Raw genomic sequence first — 19,422 nt, forward strand, 5'->3', positions numbered from 1 at the left:
TACAGGCTTCTCTATCTACTGATGATGTGAGAATGGTAGAACCTGTTATCCAGAGTAAGAAATATAACAGTTGTGATATCTTAGGAGCCTTCTCTGTTTCTCCCTTGTAGAGGGATTATTTTTAATAACTGTAGGACCATTGAGTTTTCTACTTTTTCCTATGTCAGTTTTGCTAACTTCTGTTTTTTAAGGAGCTTGCCCATTTTATCTAAATTTTCAAATTTATTGGCCTCAAGTATTTATATTCTCTGGTTATATTTGTAAAGTATATAGATCAGTGGGATGTTGCCCTTTATCATTCCAGTATTGACAGTTTTTGCCTTCTCTTGTTTTTGTCTTCATTAGTCTTGCCTGAGGTTTGTTAGTTTTACTAGTTTTTTTCAAGGAACTGCCTTTTATATTTATTAATTTACTTGTATTTCTTGTTTTATGTTGTGAATTTTCTCTTATCTGTATTATTTCCTTCTACCTACTTCATGGGCTGATTCTCTTCTTTTTTTCTTATGTTGGATATTTGGCTCACAAATTTTCCTTTTCTAATGTCATAGTTAAGGCTATTAAATTGCCTCCTTGTACCATTTCTGCAGTATCTTACTAGTTTTGAGTTATAGCCCTGTTATTATTCAGTTCTGAGTATTTTCTAGCTTCAAATGCTTTATTTGACCTTAAGTTTTTAGAGGGGTATTTTACATTTCCAAATGTATAGAATTTTTCTAATTACTTTTTTGTTATTCATTTCTAACTTAATTCCATTGTGGTCCAGGAATATAGTCTATGTAGTACTAGTTTTTTGTTGTTTTTCAAATTGTTGAGGCTTGCTTTATGCCTAGTACGGAGTCAGTTTTTGTAAATGATTCTTTTGTTCTGGAATAGAATATGTATTTACCCATTTTCGGGGTCAGAGTTGTATATAAATCCTTAAGATCAAGCTTGTTAATTATGCTGTTCTAAATTACATCTTTTCTGAGTTTTTTGATTACTTGATTTATCACTTACTGAGATATTCTTTCACTATGATGGTAGATTTATTGTTTTATTCTTGGGAGTCTATCAGTTTTTGCTTTAAGTGTTTTGAGGCAATGGTAATTAGGTGCTAATTGTTGTATCTTACTGGTGAATTGAACTTGCGTATCACTTGTTTATCTCTAATGATGCTTTTTGCCTTAAAGTCAATCTGTGTTATCTAGTCTTTAGCCATACCAGTCTTCTTTTGGTTAGCATTTATGTGCTATATAGTTTTCCATTCATTTACTTTAAACCTTTCATTGTCTTGATTTTAAGTATGTCTTTTTTAACAGCTGGGAGCTGGGGTTTAATCCCTTCTGGGGATTTTTGTCTTTTCATCAGAGTTTATCCCATTCATATTTATTGTCTTCACTGAAAGATGTAGGTATATTTATGCTCTTCTTATATGCTTCATATTTCTCCTACTTTTCTTTTTTTTCTTTTTTTTCTTTATTTTGGTCTGTTCCTTCTTTAGGATCAATGGAGGTTTTTCATTTTCTCCTTACTTGGCTGTCTCCTTTCAACTAGCTTGGAAGTTATAGTCAATTATTTTAGTGCTTATCCTGTTTTAACACACACATATATATTTGTATGCTTAATTAATTAATTTTAATTTTTTTAAGATTTATTTGAGAGAGAGGGAGAGAGAGCTCATGGGGGGTGGGGGGGGGGCAGAGGGAGAAGCAGAGTCCCTTTTGAGCAGGGAGCCCCCTATGTGGGATTCAGTCCCAGGAACCTGGGATCATGACCTGAGCTGAAGGCAGATGCTTAACCGACTAAGCCACCCAGGTGCCTCCTATATGCTTAATTTCATAAAATTGATAGTTAACCCTTACGTTTATCTCTTCCTAAACAACACAAAATCCTTAGAACACTTTACCATTCAATATTTTCTAACTCTACAAATTAGAGAGTATAGTACAGTAAAAAAATTGTGTAGAATTACCCAGATGCTTGATAAAAAACTTTGTATATCCTTCCACTTGGGATCACATTCTTCTGCTAAAATTATACCCTTTAGAATTTTTTTGATGAGCATTTGTTGGTGATAAACTTTCTCAGTTTTTCATTGAAAATCTTTTTGTGTTACATGTGCCCTTGAAAGTTTCATTGAGTCTAGAATTCTAGGTGTGGACAGTTGTTTTCTCTCAGGTTATTGAAGATGTTACCACATCTTCTGATATGTCTTGTTACTTTTGGGATGTCATCTGTTCATGTTATTATTGTTCTTGCACAGGTGATCTCTCTCTTCTCAGGCTGCTCTAAGAGCTTCTATTCATTCTGCTTAGGATGTGTTAGGCTTCCTGGGTCAGGATTTGTGTTCTTCCATGAATTTGGAAAATCCTTAGCTATTATCTTTTCAAATATAGTTTCTTGCCCATTCCCTTGTTCCCTTCTGGAACTCCCGATTAGATATATGTTAGGTATTTTCACTCTGTCGTCCTTGTCTTTTCATCTCTTCATATTTTCTCTTAGTCCACCGGTGCAGGGTTATTTCCTTGGCTCTATCTTCCAATTCATTAATTTTCTTTATATCTAATTTTAAAAATTTGTCCATTGCTTTTTTTTTTTTTTACTGTTTTTTGTATTTCAGACTTCTCCATGTCTTAAACATATTCAACACAGTTATCTTCTGTGTCTGAAAATTTCAGTATTTTAAGACTTTGCATTCTGATGTTGCCATCATGTTTTTTTAGTTCTTGTTAGTACTTGTTTCCTTTGTATTTTTTGATTGTGAGGCCGTATTCCTTGTAATACTATGTGGGAGTTCTTTTAAGTTACGTTCCTATGAAAAGGTTTTACATTTCCTTCTCTACTGTAGTTACTTAGGAGCACCTCCAGCTTAAAACCGCCTTAAATTAACAACTTCTCTACATGTACCACACAGATATCATTAATTTGGACCACAGACTTGTGTGAGGACCAGCCTGTGGCTAGAAATTCTTAGATGAGATTTCCCTGCCCTACTCCACAGCCAGTTTTGAGGCAGGCAAATTTCCTTCTTGATATCTTAGCAGATTTGTTTCTCATTTCTCATTCACCCTAACACTGAAGCTGGGACCCCAGCTCTTTACGAGGGCTCTAGTTGTACTCCCTGCCTTCAGTAGGCCCTACACATTATATTCTATTTTGTGCACTCAGTATAGCTTTCGAAACCAAAGCAGAAGCAGTCGGGTCAAAGGCTAGCTTTGTCATTCGCCTCCTAAAAGTCCTGCTTTTACTCCATTTTTACCTTTGAGTATTCTTTCCTTCCTTCCATCTTTATGTATATATGTATTTATTATTTTGCCAGCACAATGCATTTAAACAAAATACATGTTTAACAGCCTGTGGCATTTTGATTGTTTTCATCAAGATCATTTATTCTCCCTGAAGCAGAAGTTGGCTCATGCACTGTATTCTGTATGTCATTGTTGATCACTATAGCTGGTTCTGGCATGCCACTAAGCCACAGTTAATTCAACAACAGATGTTGATATCTAGAGCTAATTCTAGATGATAGGAAGCTGTTTGGCTTATCAGTATATCCGACAGTTGTGATTTTCTATTTATGAATCTGATGGCACTAAATTTTCTTTATTCCCATCTGCTGCACCACCACCACCACTAGTGAGCCTAATGAAATTGATGGTATAAGTGTAGGAAACAATTCTGATTAATAAAATAATCCACCATTACTAATCCCTGCCAACAGTTTGCTCTAACAGTGGACTTACCTTCCTTTCCAGCCTGATCACACGGATGCTACAGAGAGATCCCAAGAGAAGGGCCTCCTTAGAAGAGATTGAAAATCATCCTTGGCTTCAGGGAGTGGACCCTTCACCAGCCACGAAGTATAACATCCCCCTCGTGTCATACAAAAACCTCTCGGAGGAGGAACACAATAGCATCATTCAGCGCATGGTGCTCGGGGACATAGCGGACCGCGACGCCATTGTAGAGTATGTCAGCACTCATCAGCGTGGGGCCACGGGTTTAGGATTCTTGGAATGGTCTCTTCTCTTAACTTGTCAGGGCCTGTGGACACTGTAATGCGTAGAGTTCCCAATTGGCAGAAGTCATGTCATTTATTTCTAGAGTTCCTGGTCCAGTGCCTGTCTATAGGTTTTATTGTTCTGTTGTTTTTATTTTTGTACTAGTGAACAAGTACACCATTGCTGGGTGGTGTCACCAAACGCTGTGGCCTCTCTCCCTGTAGGGGTGGATTGGAATAGCTTTTTTTGTATCCCAGTACATGTCTTTTCCATAGCAGCATCTTCTTCATTGTCATGTCTCCCTCTGCTCCCCACAGTGAGTGGGGAGAATGGGGCGGACCGCAGTCCTCTAAATGAGGGGTTGACACACGGGGCCGGTCACACATTGTTGTGAGGAAGATTTTAGTGGGTCACAGTCATGCCTGGTGGCTTGGGTATTGTCATTGGCCACGTGCTACAGTATCAGAGTAGCTGTGAGAGAGACCACGTGACCCACAAAGCGTAAATTGCTTACTTTCTGGCCCTTCAGAGTCCTTGCTGCAGCGACCTGCAACCCGTAAGATACAAAGTTGTTAATTAAGTCATTTAAAACCAAAGCCAGTTTTTAATAATCTAAGAAGTTTGGAATCAAGGATAATATAAAGATGCAGTTGCTTTGTTTTAATAATGATTTATTTCTATAAGAGGTCCTGTCTAGAAAATTATGAAGTATTTCCACAAATGAAAAGTCAAAATGTTATTTAACCTGTTGAGTGAAACCATCAGGTATGATGGAAAGAGGAGATACTCCGTCAGGGGGTGAGGGGGTGGGCAAAAAAGAAAACCACTCAGATTCAAAATTTTGGTTTAAGTACAAATTTCTGCAGATTTCCAGCTGCATTATGAGTTGTCATACTTAATGACCTAAATGAATAGGAAGAGCAGGACATGCCTGCCAAGGACACTCGTTTTAGGAATGTGTAGAAAGTGATTTTTCATTTTGAGTGCATAGAAGGCTATTTGTATCTCCCTGAATTGGCTCAATGTTCTTAGCCTAAATAAACACATGCAGTGGTATCATTTAGAACTATTGGATTCATGTAAATTCAACGATAAATCCAAAGGGAGGGGCAGTCTCCCTGGCTCAGGAGACCCCATTTGCCTGTGCACTGGTGGGCAGGTGCACGGTGAAGCAGGGGCTGGGAGGCCCGAGCTCATTCCCCCCAGCTGGTCTCAGCTCTTGCCCATGGCTTGTCTGTGACCAGCTCCCCCTCCTGAGCATGATGCCTCAACTAAAGGACACGTGTTTTTTGGCCCCCTCAAAATAAGCCAGTGACCTTAGTTTGGTACTTGGCTTAGGAAACCACTCTAAGAAGTCATTCTGAGCCCTGAATTTCATCTTGGGCTCTTACTTTAGAGTCTTGCACCTCAGTCTGCCCTGCCCCCATTAGCTGTGACCCCCCTGTCCGTCTTGTGAAAAGGGATCCTTGTATTGCTTCTTTCCTAAGTGTTCAATTGTGTATTTTCAGTGACTACAGAAAGTTTCTGGGCCCTGTAGACCCTTGTAGTGCACTTGTGCAGTCCTCAGGCCAGGCCAGCCGCAGGAGGGCAGGTGGCCGTGTGCCCCGTGGGCGGGAGGCTGCCAGCCCGGGGCTGCAGGGTGCCTGCTCAGACTAAGGAGTCAGAGCCCTCTTTTGAAATGGATGAATGAATACATTGATTTTATTCAAAGAAGAGGCTAATGACATGTTCTCAGTTATATTAGTAATTCATTAAATGCAAAGAGTGTAAAAATAAAAACTTACCCTCATTTTTCTGATTGATACTAGTATTTCAGTGCACATTCATACAGCTCATTTCATACTTCTGATGGAAGCACGTAAGCCAATTTAATGAAAATGAACACTGACACAGATTAAAGTTTTGTATAATGCATACATTCTTGGAAAGCTTCATCACCTTTTTTATGCATCGAAAACTGACATCCAGCTCAGCTGCTCTCAGCATTTTGGATTTTTCTTACTAACTGAACATTTTTATATAGTTTTTTAGAATTTCATGAGTGATCTAAATAACTACTAGGTTTTTCTTCTTGTTTGTGTTTTTTTCATGATTTTAAAGATTCCAGGTCATTGGATTTCATTTGCTTATACTTTGGAAAAGAAAAAAAAAAAAAGAATTCTGCTTGTAAAAAAGCAAACCTGCTGACATGGCTTACATTTATTCTCCCTTATTTTCCTCAGAGCCCTGGAAACCAACAGGTATAATCATATCACGGCCACTTACTTCTTGCTTGCTGAAAGGATCCTGAGGGAGAAGCAAGAGAAAGAGATACAAACCAGATCTGCAAGTCCTAGCAATATCAAGGCCCAGTTTAGGTGAGAAAAAAAATCTTCACTGATTTTAGTAAGTTAACGTTTTGAAATAGAGAACCCCTTTAAAAAAAATGCTTCCTAACTCTTTGGGGCACAAGAGTATAAACAGTGGTGGCAGCCTCATTGGAGAGGCCACGCATGGGCTCTCTCTGTGTGGGAGTCTTGTTCCTTTGTCACCAAGAACACCTTCCTTCCTGGGCTCAGGGGAGAGGGGCTGTGGCTGCTGGCCTGGCCAGGAAAACACGTTTGGAGAAGCAGCCTCAAGCAGAGTGTCTGTCAACTATTTTCATTAAACTCTTCCAGATCTTATGTGTATTAATGTGTTATTTTCTTTTAAGTTTTCATTCCAGGAACAGGGCCAAATGTTCCCACTGTTATTTGAAATAATTTTTAAGAACATTAAGGGAATTTTCGTGCCATGATATTATCTCAGGATTTCAGTGATTTGACAGATCAGCTAGTTGATTTATTGGCTGCTTGACATTGGGAGGTCACTTCACCTCTTTTTGACTCAGTTTCCTGATCTGTGAAATGGGAGTAATAATACATCCACCTCCTGAGCTGGGCTCCACGTGTTTGCTGTCACTGTTATGACTATTTCATCACCACTGGTGTCTTTGGTAAAGTCATGAATGTGCTCTTCCCCATTTTTCCTCCTCCTCCCCACCTTGCTTTTTCTTCTGCCATATTATACGCTTTCCATTCAAAATCAAAGGACGGAGAGGATTATATTTTTACATCACCACTATGAAAGTCATGTAGAATTTATCTTTCCCTCTTCAGATAAAGGAATCCATGGAAGTGTAGTGATTCAAAAACAGAAAGATGCTCCCAATTCTGAATAATTCTCTACGCGTACATCCATATACAAATATGTGTGTGTGAATATGTAATAATAATTATTTAAAATAAGCAGAAAGCCATTGGATTTAAATTACTTGGAGTCAACTTGCCATGTGTAGGTTGTTACTTGGGATGCAGCAACAGAGAAGAGAGAAGAAAACGTTCCTGGGTGGCCAAAGAATAAAGATTTAGAAGTTTAGAATTGGAAAGTGGACTTAGTATAACTTCGTTTGGATCCTGGATGGAGGCTTCTGTAATGAAACCTAGGCACGCTGTCTGCTGTCTGTGTGGAAGGGGACTGGGTCCCAGGGAGCCAGGGACTCAGGCATGAGACCAACCAGAACAGTGACTTTGAGGGGTGAGGTCATCCTAGTCCTGACCTGGGCCCCCCGCTGGGAAAGAGAAGGGTCACCACACATCAGGCCACCAAGTCTGGAGTCAGTCTAGCCTTAGAGGATGGAATATTTGGATTTGAGCTGTTTTCAGTGAAACAGATCAGAACTCAATCTAAAGTTGATCACATATGTAAATAAGTTGGTTGTACCTTATTATAAAAGTTATAGAGCCTATAAAGAAATATCAGAGCCTTCCCTCAAGTTTTCCTTTTACCCTCCTGGAGATACCAGAGTAGAGGTTCTGTGAGGGCCTCACCTCCTCCCGGGCCCAGGGCAGGTGGGGTATCTGCTTCCTTGCCTTCTTTTTACTGGCACTGTGACTTTATCGTCAAAACCCAGGACCTGACTTAGTTCTGTCGCTGGACGTGCCTTCAGATCAGAGTGACCCTGGGGCACAGGACCCTGGACTGAGTCAGGAGACAGGTGTTGAAACGAGCCCAGCTCTTCCAGGGGCCGGGGCAGGCAGGGTGAGCCAGGGAGCCCCAGCTGCAGCGAGAACGCCCTCCTTTGGGTTCTGCAAGCCTGGGCTGGAAGCATGGCGTGGTCTATGTTTTAGAAGAGGCCTCGTGAGGTCCTCTGAGGAGCGGACCCCGGCACGGGAGCGCTCGGTGCCAGCATCCTTTCCGAGCCCCAGGAAGTGAGGAGAATCCCTGAGGCCAGACCGCAGAGGCCCAGCTGTTCTGCCGCGGCCATTTAGAAGCTTCCTAGGTTGCCCCGGGGGGTGCAGTAGCCATGGAACCCAGCCTCCGTGTCACTGTCTGCCAGCCTGCGTGACCTCGGTCAGGTTTCCTGCCCTGGCCGCGTTGTCACTTCTTCCTCCTGTGAAGGGGGATGATCATGGCCCCAGCTTGTGGAGAGCTGCCCGGCTCTCCGCTCTGCTGGCTCTGGGAAGCACTCAGGCCGCGCGAACTGTTCTGTCCGTGTGACTCATTTACAGGTCTTGTTTAGCCGTCTCTGCTCACAGTGTTGTGGCCATGAAGAGGACTGACTTCGGTTAGCACAACATGGAGCTCAGATGTGCGCTCAATTAACGTGAGCAGTTGAACCACTTACTCCTATAAAAGCCGTTGGTTCGAAGTGGCCAATGGAGGAGCCACCCCAGTGGCCACAGCCACCCCTCCTGTTTTGGGGAGTGGGCTCTGAGAACGGTTTTGGCTTTCTTTTCAGGTGGGGTGGGAGGTGAGGAGAGAAGAGCCTCCGCCACGTGTGGGCCCCCTGATCCTGGACTGCGCTGGCTGCCGCTCTGGTGGGTCGGACACAGTCGGCACCCGGCCTTCCGGCCCAGGGCCCCCGGGGTGTTTGCGGGCGTGGGGGGGCGCTGCTCTTTCCGGAACGGGGGCGGGGTGCCGTGCTGCAGAGCCGCAGGCGTCGCCCCGGCTTTGTGTGTGGGTGGGGGACAGAGGACTTGTCCAGAGACACTTAGTGACCTCAGAGACATTATCCAGCACTCAGCCTTTATGAACTACCAAGACTAGCATAGATGGACCACGCCGTGGACAAAGAGGAAATGGCTCTGAGTTGGGGGAAAGATGTCTGTCGTAAATTCCTGTGAGTTTTTTAAAGCTCTAGATTCAATTGGGTTTTATTTCTAGGATAACAGAATTGGTGTGAACACGAAAGTTTCATAGTGTGGAAGTGGCTATTTTAAAGATCTCTGACATCTATTCCCCTGGACAGAGGACAGTTAAGAATTCCAAAACAGCCAGAGACCTCATTTTCAAAAAGTTCTCTTCTTTGGCTGCCAAGCAATGTTCTTGTTGCTCGGGTGACTCTAGACGGGGGAATAGAATCAAAGTTTAAATAATTGTGGATTTGCTACTTACTACACTTGTGAGGACATTTAAAAATACTTGGATTTATATTTAGCGTCGTGTTTTTTTAATTGGTGAAGAGTTGTATGTATGCCCGTGTCCATTGACTTTTCTTTGCAGTATTCTCATGTTTAATCCACTGAACTATCTCCATTTATTTTTATAAACACCAGACTTTCACACCATCCTGTCATATCTGGAAGACTGGGAATTTCAGGTGAATTGTTTTGTTTTTTTTTTTTCAGGTGAATTTTATTAGCAAACCATATACCTTCAAAGGTTGTGATCTAAGACCCAGAGGAACAAAACGTGTTGTGTTTGGGTTTTGCTTTGGTGATCTCCCTTGTGCTTTTTTAAAACTGTTTTTCTTGTGGTGTAAGACTTGTATGGGAAAGATGGAGTAGCTCCTGGCTCCCTTTCCTGACAGCTCTGATGAAGTTCTCATTTGGCTAGTGAGCCACAGCCTGATCCATGTTTCAGAAGCACATTTGCCCTGCTGGTGTCCTTGCTGATCTTTATAGGATGTCGAATGGGTTTGCGAGGCTGCTGGTTTTTTTTGTTTTCCTTTTCTTTTTTGCATATTTCTTTTTATCAGTCTGTGGATTTTGCCCTAGTCAGTGTTATGTGATGTAGTTTTATAGAGTCTGCATATTATTTATGACATGGCTTTCTTCTTCCAATCTGTTACACAGGCAGTCGTGGCCCACCAAAATCGATGTACCCCAGGACCTTGAGGATGATCTCACGGCCACTCCTCTGTCCCACGCGACTGTCCCTCAGTCTCCTGCTCGGGCTGCCGACAGTGTCCTCAATGGCCACAGGAGCAAAGGCCTGTGTGACTCGTCTAAGAAGGACGACCTCCCCGAGTTGGCCGGACCGGCGCTCTCCACCGTGTCCCCGGCGAGCTTGAAAGCCACGGCCAGCGGGCGCAAGTGCCTGTTCCGGGTGGAGGAAGACGAAGAGGAAGATGAGGAGGACAAGAAGCCCATGTCCCTCTCGACACAAGTGGTTCTGCGCCGGAAGCCCTCGGTGACCAACCGGCTGACGTCGAGGAAGAGCGCCCCCGTGCTCAACCAGATCTTTGAGGAAGGGGAGTCGGATGACGAGTTCGACATGGACGAGAACCTGCCCCCCAAGCTGAGCCGGCTCAAGATGAACATCGCCTCCCCGGGCACGGTGCACAAGCGCTACCACCGCCGGAAAAGCCAGGGCCGTGGCTCCAGCTGCAGCAGCTCGGAGACCAGCGACGACGACTCGGAGAGCCGGCGGCGGCTGGACAAAGACAGCGGCTTCACCTACTCCTGGCACCGGCGGGATAGCAGCGAGGGGCCCCCGGGCAGCGAGGGCGACGGCGGGGGCCAGAGCAAGCCGAGCGCCGGCAGCGGCGGCGCGGACAAGGCCAGCCCGAGCGAGAACAGCGCGGGTGGCGGCAGCCCCGCGGGTGGCTCGGGCGGCAAGCCCACCGGCACGTCGGGCAGCACGCGCCGCTGCGCCGGCCCCGGGCCCGGCGAGCTGGTGCAGAGCCTCAAACTCATGAGCCTCTGCCTGGGCTCCCAGCTGCACGGCGGCGCCAAGTACATCCTCGACCCACAGGGCAGCTTGTCCTTCTCCAGCGTCAAGGTCCAGGAGAAGTCCACGTGGAAGATGTGCATCAGCTCCACGGGCAGCGCGGGCCAGGCCCCGGGCGTGGGCAGCATAAAGTTTTTCTCCGACCACGTGGCAGACAGCAGCACTGAGTTAGAACGGATAAAGAGCAAGAACCGGAAAAATAACGTGCTGCAGCTACCTCTGTGCGAAAAGACCATCTCTGTGAACATCCAGCGGAACCCTAAGGACGGGCTGCTGTGCGCCTCCAGCCAGGCCAGCTGCTGCCACGTCATCTGACTGGCGCCCTCCCCGCTCGGGCCTGAGCACCGGCACGCTTCTCCGCGCTTCTCCGCGCTTCTCCGCTCTTCTCGTTTGGCTTTTGCTCTTTTACAGTGGGCGTTAGGAGCAGTTATTTATTACCTTTCACTTGTTCGCCTGACGATGTGACAATGCATGGTCTTTGTGCATGCTGCTAGACACTTCTTTTCCAGCCGAAAAGTCTGTTGTGTAATTTTTACATTTATAATTTTAATGTGGATGATCAGGATTAAATTAAAATGTATATTTGGAACCTAATATAAATGGAGCACTTAGAAATTTGATGTTCCACACTTAATCTAGAGAGAAAAAAATGCTTTTGTTTCCGTGTGACAAATCTAAATTCCTGTCCTGACCTTCTGTGATAACGGAAACTCCGTGCTCTGAGGCACACTCCGTGGTGTCTGAGACAGAACCAAAGCAATAACGTGGTGATGCCGACAGGCCTGGTGCCTGCGAGCGTGTGCGTGCCCCGCCTCCCGAGGCCTGTGCGGAGCAGAGTACAGCGAGCGTCTGCACTGAGAACCTTAAAACCATGATTTCAGCATACCCACACCTGTTTGTCTTAAGCTATAGTGTGAAAAAAAAAAAAAAGTTTGGGCTCTTAAAATTTAACTGAAAAAGATTTTCTTGTTTTGTACTAGGTGAGATAAAGTACTTAGATTTATACGGCAGCTTCCCCCGTAGTGGTAAATTACAAACAGACAATCTTATTTTGTAATGTGATGAAGTGAACTGATGGTGTCTTAACTCTACTTATAGAGTGTGTAGTCTGTCTAACAGAACAAAAAGATGCTCGGTGTAAATTCCTTCCTATAGGGCACACCCTAGGGTTTCCTTTAAAACCATGTAGATAGAAGAAACTGTAGGGCCTAATATGGGAGCAGAGGTGCACACAGAGGTTGGCAAAGTCAAAACCCTATAAAATTTTTTAAAAAATTACTGGGATTTGATTTTTAGGAGTTTGGTAATTAGGTTGTCTCTTTCGTTTTTTTTTTTTTTCCCCCATTCTATATCCTTTAGCTCAGTAAGCTATGAAAATTGGCTGATCAAAAACACATATAAAAGAACAAAATTCACACATACAGCAAACAAAAATGCACAAAGCTTGCTTTGTTTTTTTGTTGTTGTTGTTGTCGTTTTGGTTTTTGCTTTTTTTTTTTTGCTGCAAGTGTTTTTCACTTTGCCTTCCTGCCAAAACAATAATCAAAGAACTCTTACTTTAAATTGCTCCTGTACAAAGACTACTTTTGACCAGATAATCATCTTTCGTGGCATTTTATCTTGTAAGACGCAGTATATTGCAGATTGCTACTTTTGGAAGGGGCCAGATGCTACTTTTTCAGGCTGTGCCTGGGGGTCTTCAAAGCAATGCTTATCCACATTGGTGATAGGTTGTGGCTGGGCCGGGATTGGGGGAGGGGGAACCTTCCCACACTCAGCAGCTTTCCTTCACGTCTCTGAAGTGACAGTCACTTTGTCTGTAGAGTGGGCAGGGCACCAAAGGACTGCATTCCATTGGTCACGGTTTCTCCAAGTACACCCTGACTCTGCTACTTAGGGTTCATAGATTTTACTCCAAACTCTGAATTTCACAATATACTTAACTAAGATGATACCTAAAATACTTATTTTACTTTCTAGACCTAGGCTAGATATGTTTTAAGCTACAGCTCTAGTTCATTGTGATATTTGTAATTGAAAGCTACCAGAAAAGATGTGTGGGTGAAGCCATAGAACATATTTGCTTGAAATTCTTGAGCAGGGATCTTATAAAGGGCCAGAAATAAGATGTGTGGTTCACATAGATAGTGAGCGTAACATCTGTATTAAACGTAGGAGAGAAGTTTATAAAGGGCATTGGCAATAAACTCTTTGTTGCAGCTGTTTTCCAAGTAATGTAAATACTTTTTCCTGTGATTATGTATAGCCTTGGAATGGCACCTTTTAACTAACCCATATGTGTTTGGTTTCCAATGGTTTTTTATATTCAGATGTATATATGGTGCTCACTTTAGGATCAGCAGTGTTGACCGTTGATGCTGCATAGCTGTATTATAGCCTTATTAGTTGTGTGTGATTGGTTGACCCTTTGGGTATACAGATGTTAGTCTGAGTGGCGTCTTACTCATTTGTTCATAAGTGGATGATTGTGCATGTGTTGTATGTCATAGTATGTCGTCACACAAAAGGGAGGGAGCAAATAACCATTACGTTAAGACAATATTGGACCAAACTATTTACTAGCTCTAAACAGTTTCTTGTACCCCTTAACCTGTCTTCAGAAGTTGCATAGAGTTATAGTAGTGTGTAAATTAAATATTGTGGAAAAACAATTAGTCTTGTATTTTTCTGTATGTGTGTGTACATATATTATATATATATACACATATATATATATATATAAAATTATGTACTTCTGCCAATTCTATCTGTATTTAAAGATGTGACAATCTTGACACCGATTTTAAGAATAGCTGTGAGACTGAATCAAAGTAAAGATATCCCTACCAAGTAAGAATTGATGTGTGTTAAGAGGGTACAGAATTATCAGCTGATTTGGTCAGTTGCTTCCACTGCTGGTTGATTTTCCTCATTGTGTAAACATTGACAGGTATGTGACAAATGGGAAAAAAAAATCCAAATAATAAAGTGGCATATTGGTGTTCAGCAATATAACCTGCGTCCCACCTTTCTGTTTCTTCTCCTGAACGCAGACCCAGCCTGGATGAGACGCAACTTTGTGCATGCCGTGCCCCTGCGCTGCCAGGGGTGACTGAAAACAGCCCCGGGACTGCCCATTAATTATGCTTTATTTCCCCAATTCGTTTCCCTCACTTGGCTCGTCACCATGCTCCCAAATAATGGAATAAACTGAAGCCGTTAGAACTGCTGAAGGCTCCCGCTTCACCCTCCCACCTTGACCTGAATCCTCACGCCCTGCCCTTGCCCCTGGTTGTGTGATCCCAAGGTCAGTTCCTTTACTCACACCTTGAGGCCTTATGGGGATGAGTGAGGCAGCCACGAGGACTACTCATTCACTTCTTTCTTGTACCATCAAACTTCACTGCTAGATCATTCCTAACAGCAAACAAAACAAACATGACTTTATTCCCCGACCTTAAAGAGATGTCTTTGTTGTTCTCTCCCGTCTTCGCTCTTTAAACCCTTCCAATCAGGCTCCTGCTGCCATCACCCCACCATAACTGCTTGCTCAAGGTCGGCAGTGACCTCCGTGTGTTAAAACCAGTGGTCAGTTTTTAAAATCAGCTTTGCGGGCGCCTGGGTGGCTCAGTTGGTTAAGCGACTGCCTTCGGCTCGGGTCATGATCCTGGAGTCTCAGGATCGAGTCCTGCATCAGCCTCCCTGCTCAGCGGGGAGTCTGCTTCTCCCTTTGACCCGCCTCCTTCTCATGCTCTCTTCTTCTCTCTCAAATAATCTTTAAAACCAGCTTTGACGTATAATCCACATAGCATACAATTTCCAGTTGTACAATTCAGTGCTTTTCACTGTATTCTCAGAGTTGTGCAACCATTACCATAAATCCAAAAAGAAACCTGTACCTGTTTGCACTTCCTCTCTTCCTGTCATCTCCCCACCACAGCCTTAGCCCCTGGTGACCACTAACCCCAGCGGTCAGCTTCTAACCCATGGTAGCGTTTGATGAGTTGGTCACCCTTCCTCATAAACCTCCCATTGTTCTGGGCCCCACTTCCACCTCGCTGCTCTTCATCCCACTGGCTCCTCGCCCAACCTCTGAACTTGGAGTACCCCAAGGTTCATTTCTGGATCCTTCTCTGCACTTTCTGTCTCTTGGTCATCCCATTCAGTCTAACATTTACATGCTGATAGAACCCAAAAATATATTTAGCCAACCTCCCCAGAACACCAGATTCCAACAACCTATTTGACTTCTCTACATGGACGTGTCTAATAAGCCCCTGAGTTTTTACATGCTCAAAACTTAAACCTTACCTTCAAATCCTTACCTTCCTAATGCTTCCCATCTCATAAATGGTGGCTCTAAATCTTTTGCCCAAGTCAAGAATCTGGGTATCCTTCCCTCTGTCATTCCAGTATCCAAGCCATTCATTCAAATCTTATGCACCATTCAAAAATTGACCTGTTCTTACTGCTTTCCCTGCTAACACTCTAGTCAATGACACCATCATCACAACTGGACAACTGTAAATGCCTCCTGGAGAGTCTTGCTGCTTTTGCCCTTGCCTTTCTCTTGTCTGTTCTCTGTATAGCAGGGTGAGCGATCCTTTTAAAAGCTAAAGCATGTCATGTTTCAGTGAAAGGTGTTTAATTTCCAAATATTTGGGGATTTTCCACATAAGTTTCTGTTACTAATTTCTAGTGCAGGTCTGTTTTGGCCAGAAATCATGCTTTGTATAATTGAAATCTTTTAAAACTTCCCGAAACTCTTCTTATGGCTCAGCTAATGGCCTCTCTTGATGAATGTTTTTGTGAGTGCTGGAAAAGTGCAGTTGGTTAAGTGTTCTACACATGTCAGTCCCAGTTGCTTATTAATGTTAGTCAAGTCTTCTGTATCCTCAGTGATTCTCTGTCTCGTGTCAGTTAGTGAGAGAGGAGTATTGAAATCTAGGATTGTGGATTGGCCTATTTCTCCTTTTAGTTCTATCAGCTTTACTTCATGAAATTTGAAGCGTTGTTGTTAGGTACATACACATTTAAGATTGTTAAGTTCCAATGGACTGATCTTTTTCATCATTATGAAATGTTCCTCTTTATCTCTGATAAATGATTCTTTGTCATGAACTCTACTTTGTGTGATATAGCCACTCTAAAGCTTTCTTTGATTGGTGGGAGTATTTCTTTTTCCATCTTTTTACTTTTAACCTATCTGTGTCTTTATATTTAAGGTAGAGTTGTTTTGTTTTTGGATTTTTTGTTTCTTTTTTATAGACAGCATATAGTGGGGTCTTGCTTTTTTTTCTAATCTGCAAATCTTTGCCTTTTATTTGCAATATTTTAGATCAAGTACATTTAGTGTAATTATCAACATGGTTGAATTTAAATCTACCATCTTTCTGGCTATTTGTTTCATCTGTTTCTTGTTTCTTTTCCCCTCTTTACTACGTTCTTTTTGTTTAACTGAGCACTTTTTATTGGCTTATTGGTTGTGCATCTTTAAATTTTTAGTGGTTGTTATAGGGATGGGTATATATATATATGTACATATATATATAAATGGATGGATATATATATAACTACAGCACATTGTATTTATATATTTATGTAATATATCTAATCCATAGACATACATAATATATATATAAAGCTGCAATCTACCTCATATAGAATGTAAGAACCTTACAACTGTATTTCCACTTGCCTCTTTGTGTGTTGGCATACATTTTATTTTTATGTATGCATAAATATTTTTGTTTTAAATTGTTTTCTTTTTAAGAGATAAAACACAAGGGGAAAAAGTTTCTTTTACCTACATCTGATCATTTCCAGCACTCTTCATTTCTCTGTGTAGATCCACATTTTGGTATTTTCCTTCAAATTTTCATACAGTGCAGGTCTGCTGAAAATATATTCTGTCAGTTTTTGCTTGTCTAAAAAAGTATTTTTACTTAATTCATGAAGGATATTTGCATTGGGTATAATATTCTAAGCTGATTTTTACTGCAATGCTGGACAACACATTTTCCATTGTTGAGTGCTAGATTTTTCTATTCATGTAAAAAGTGTTGGTTTTCATTTTGGCATACAGTTACTTGGAAGCAGGTAGATCCTTTGGGGTTTTGCTTTTAAAGTGTGTTAGGACAGATCCAGAGCTGTCTCTAGGGCTAATTTGACCCACACTGAGACAATACCTCCTGCGTCCTCCACTGAAGTGACACGTCATGCCACCGGACACATCAGACTTCAGGGTGCCCCCTTGCCTTGCTGTTCCCCACAGCTGCCCACGGGGCTCTGGGGAGGGACAGATGAGAAGGGGGAATGGGGCTTGAGGCCTCCTTGAGCTAAGGGGACCCAAGCACCTTGTTGACTGCCAGCACATTAGATTTCTGAGGACCCCTGACTCTAGAACTGAGCACTTAGTGGACACCCCACTCCAAGCAGGGTGTGATACAGGTTAAGAAGTTAGGAGAAGAAAAAAACTGAATCTTGGTCCTTCTGAGTTCATAGTGCCCTTGAGTCAGAAATGAGGATCTAAATTCGTACCAGATGAAGATCAGAGGTGGTGACATGTGGCAGGGCACTGCTGGGGGGGGGGGGGGGGGGAGAGTTCCAAGGAGGGTGAGTCTGGGGAGGGAGTCAGAGTTGATTGCCAGGGATGGAGAACTGAATAGCTGGGCAGATGTGGATCGCCAGCCCCTCCAGGTGCCGGGAGCCAGCAGTGGACTTTGCTGAGGGAGAGTCCACTTTGCTTCTTGGCTCCTTCATCTTTTCACCAGGATATTAAGCTTTCTGGACCGGAGGACTGGAAGAACTGGAGGCTGGGGGGAGCACAGCTGGAAGGCGTGGTACTGAGCGGAAGGCCTGCATGAAGGGGAAGTGAGACTGATTCAGTGCCCGTTGAGTGCGGCCCCAGGCTTGGAAGGGCCCCCTCGATTTAATGTTCTGCTCCTAGTTTGTTGTCTTGAAATTCTTAAAAACTTTCAAGCAAGGGTACCGCATATTCATTTTGCACTGGGCCCCTTGGCTGAGAGATTCCTTGCAGATCTCTACTCCACAAGGAAGGGAGGTCATCTAGACCCTGAGAAGGGGGGACTTTGGCGAGAGCAGAGACCCTGAGGGAGTGGCAAAGGCCAGAGACAGGAGCCAAACCCGCCTCCAGTGTGGGGATGAGCGAGAGCATCGAGGAGGCAGGGGGGTGCAGACCACTGACTGTGAGGCCAGCAGGTGAGCCTGAGAACTTCTTGCTGAGGCCGTGTGGTCTGTGGGTCAGCTCTGAGCACCAGAGGGTCCCCTGAGCTTGTGGAGAATGAGATGGAAGCAGGTCCTTGGAGGGCTCTCTGAGAAGTGTCAGGAGCGAGGCAGAAGTGGTAAAGTGAGCTTGGATCATGCCCCACTGAAGGACGGGCGGGCGGCCCATTGCCCCTGCCTCCCGGTGCGGGCCCTGAGGCTCAAGAGAGGTGAGGGGCCCACCCAAGGGCACAGCACACCTGCCCAAGGATCTGATCCCAGAGCCCACTCCTCAGGTTGCCCACCTGGATGGGGAGAGGTGAGACTGGCCTTCGACATTACCTTTGACCTTGCAGTACCAGAGAGCTGGACAAGCAGTATTAAGCCTTGTCCTGTACGGTTCCACTTTAAGCCACACTGGAGCTCGTACCTGACCCGTGTATATGCATCTTGTTACCTTCCTACCACCTGAAATTTCCAAATTCAGACACATAGCTGGTCCTAGGGGATTGCAGACCTGTAGGTGAGACCAGGTTGGGCAGCTGATCACACACCTTGTGGGGCGAGATCATCTAGAGTCAGGGCTGAGAGCCTGTCTCACTACATTTCTGCAAGAATTCCGGCGGGCCGCGGCTTCCCTGGGCCGGATGGCTAGTCCCTGGGGCTCGCCGCCTGGGAGGAGATGGAGACCAGGGAAGGCCTGTCTCTCGGTCCCTGGGAGGCCTGTGGTCTGTTAGGAAAGCTGGACCTTCGGCCTGTTCGTGTAGGAAGCACAGCAACAGCCCGGCCTGGTGGACACGCAGTGTGGGTGGACGTCTGCCACGTCAGTGGGTTGATTCGGGTGGTTCTGCAAACCCCAACCTGCGTCCTTCCTTCAGGTGTGGCCCAGAGGCGCGGACGGCTTCCAGCTGGGAAACAGCTGCGGCCAGCTGCTCAGCAGGGCCCGGGCTGGCGGGGGCCCCTGGGAGGGGGGGCCAGTGAGCAGCCCCCCACCGGCGGTCGGTCCTGCCATGCTCCAGGTCTCCCCCCCGCCCCCCGGCTCCACCTGCGATGGACGAACCCGTGGGGCCTGTTTTCGGCCTTGCATTCTGGGGTCGGGAGGGGCAGAGGTTGCCCTAAAGGGGCCCGTGAGCCTCCGGCAGCGGGGAGACATCACTGGTTTCCCTTTTTCGAGCCGGACAGCTGTGTACAGGGGGGCGTGTCCCCGTGTCTACACTTGAGCTGCCTTCTGGTTCATTATTCCGCA

At 44.5% G+C, this 19,422-nt stretch overlaps 1 protein-coding gene across 2 annotated transcripts in view; it reads left to right on the forward strand.

Annotated features, from left to right (window-relative positions):
• The window catches only part of SNRK (SNF related kinase), a 57,026-nt gene extending 43,059 nt beyond the window's left edge, over positions 1-13,967 (forward strand). For both annotated transcript variants that reach the window (XM_032409117.1, XM_032409118.1), the window contains 3 exons: positions 3,735-3,947; positions 6,203-6,337; positions 10,076-13,967. In XM_032409117.1, the coding sequence (XP_032265008.1) occupies positions 3,735-3,947; positions 6,203-6,337; positions 10,076-11,267 (1,540 nt within the window). In that variant the 3' untranslated portion in view covers positions 11,268-13,967. The remainder of the gene's footprint in view (positions 1-3,734; positions 3,948-6,202; positions 6,338-10,075) is intronic.
• The last annotated feature ends 5,455 nt before the right edge of the window (positions 13,968-19,422 follow it).

This window comes from Phoca vitulina, unplaced genomic scaffold (genome assembly GCF_004348235.1).
Source record: "Phoca vitulina isolate PV1807 unplaced genomic scaffold, GSC_HSeal_1.0 scaffold10, whole genome shotgun sequence".
NCBI classification, from domain to species: Eukaryota; Metazoa; Chordata; class Mammalia; order Carnivora; family Phocidae; genus Phoca; species Phoca vitulina.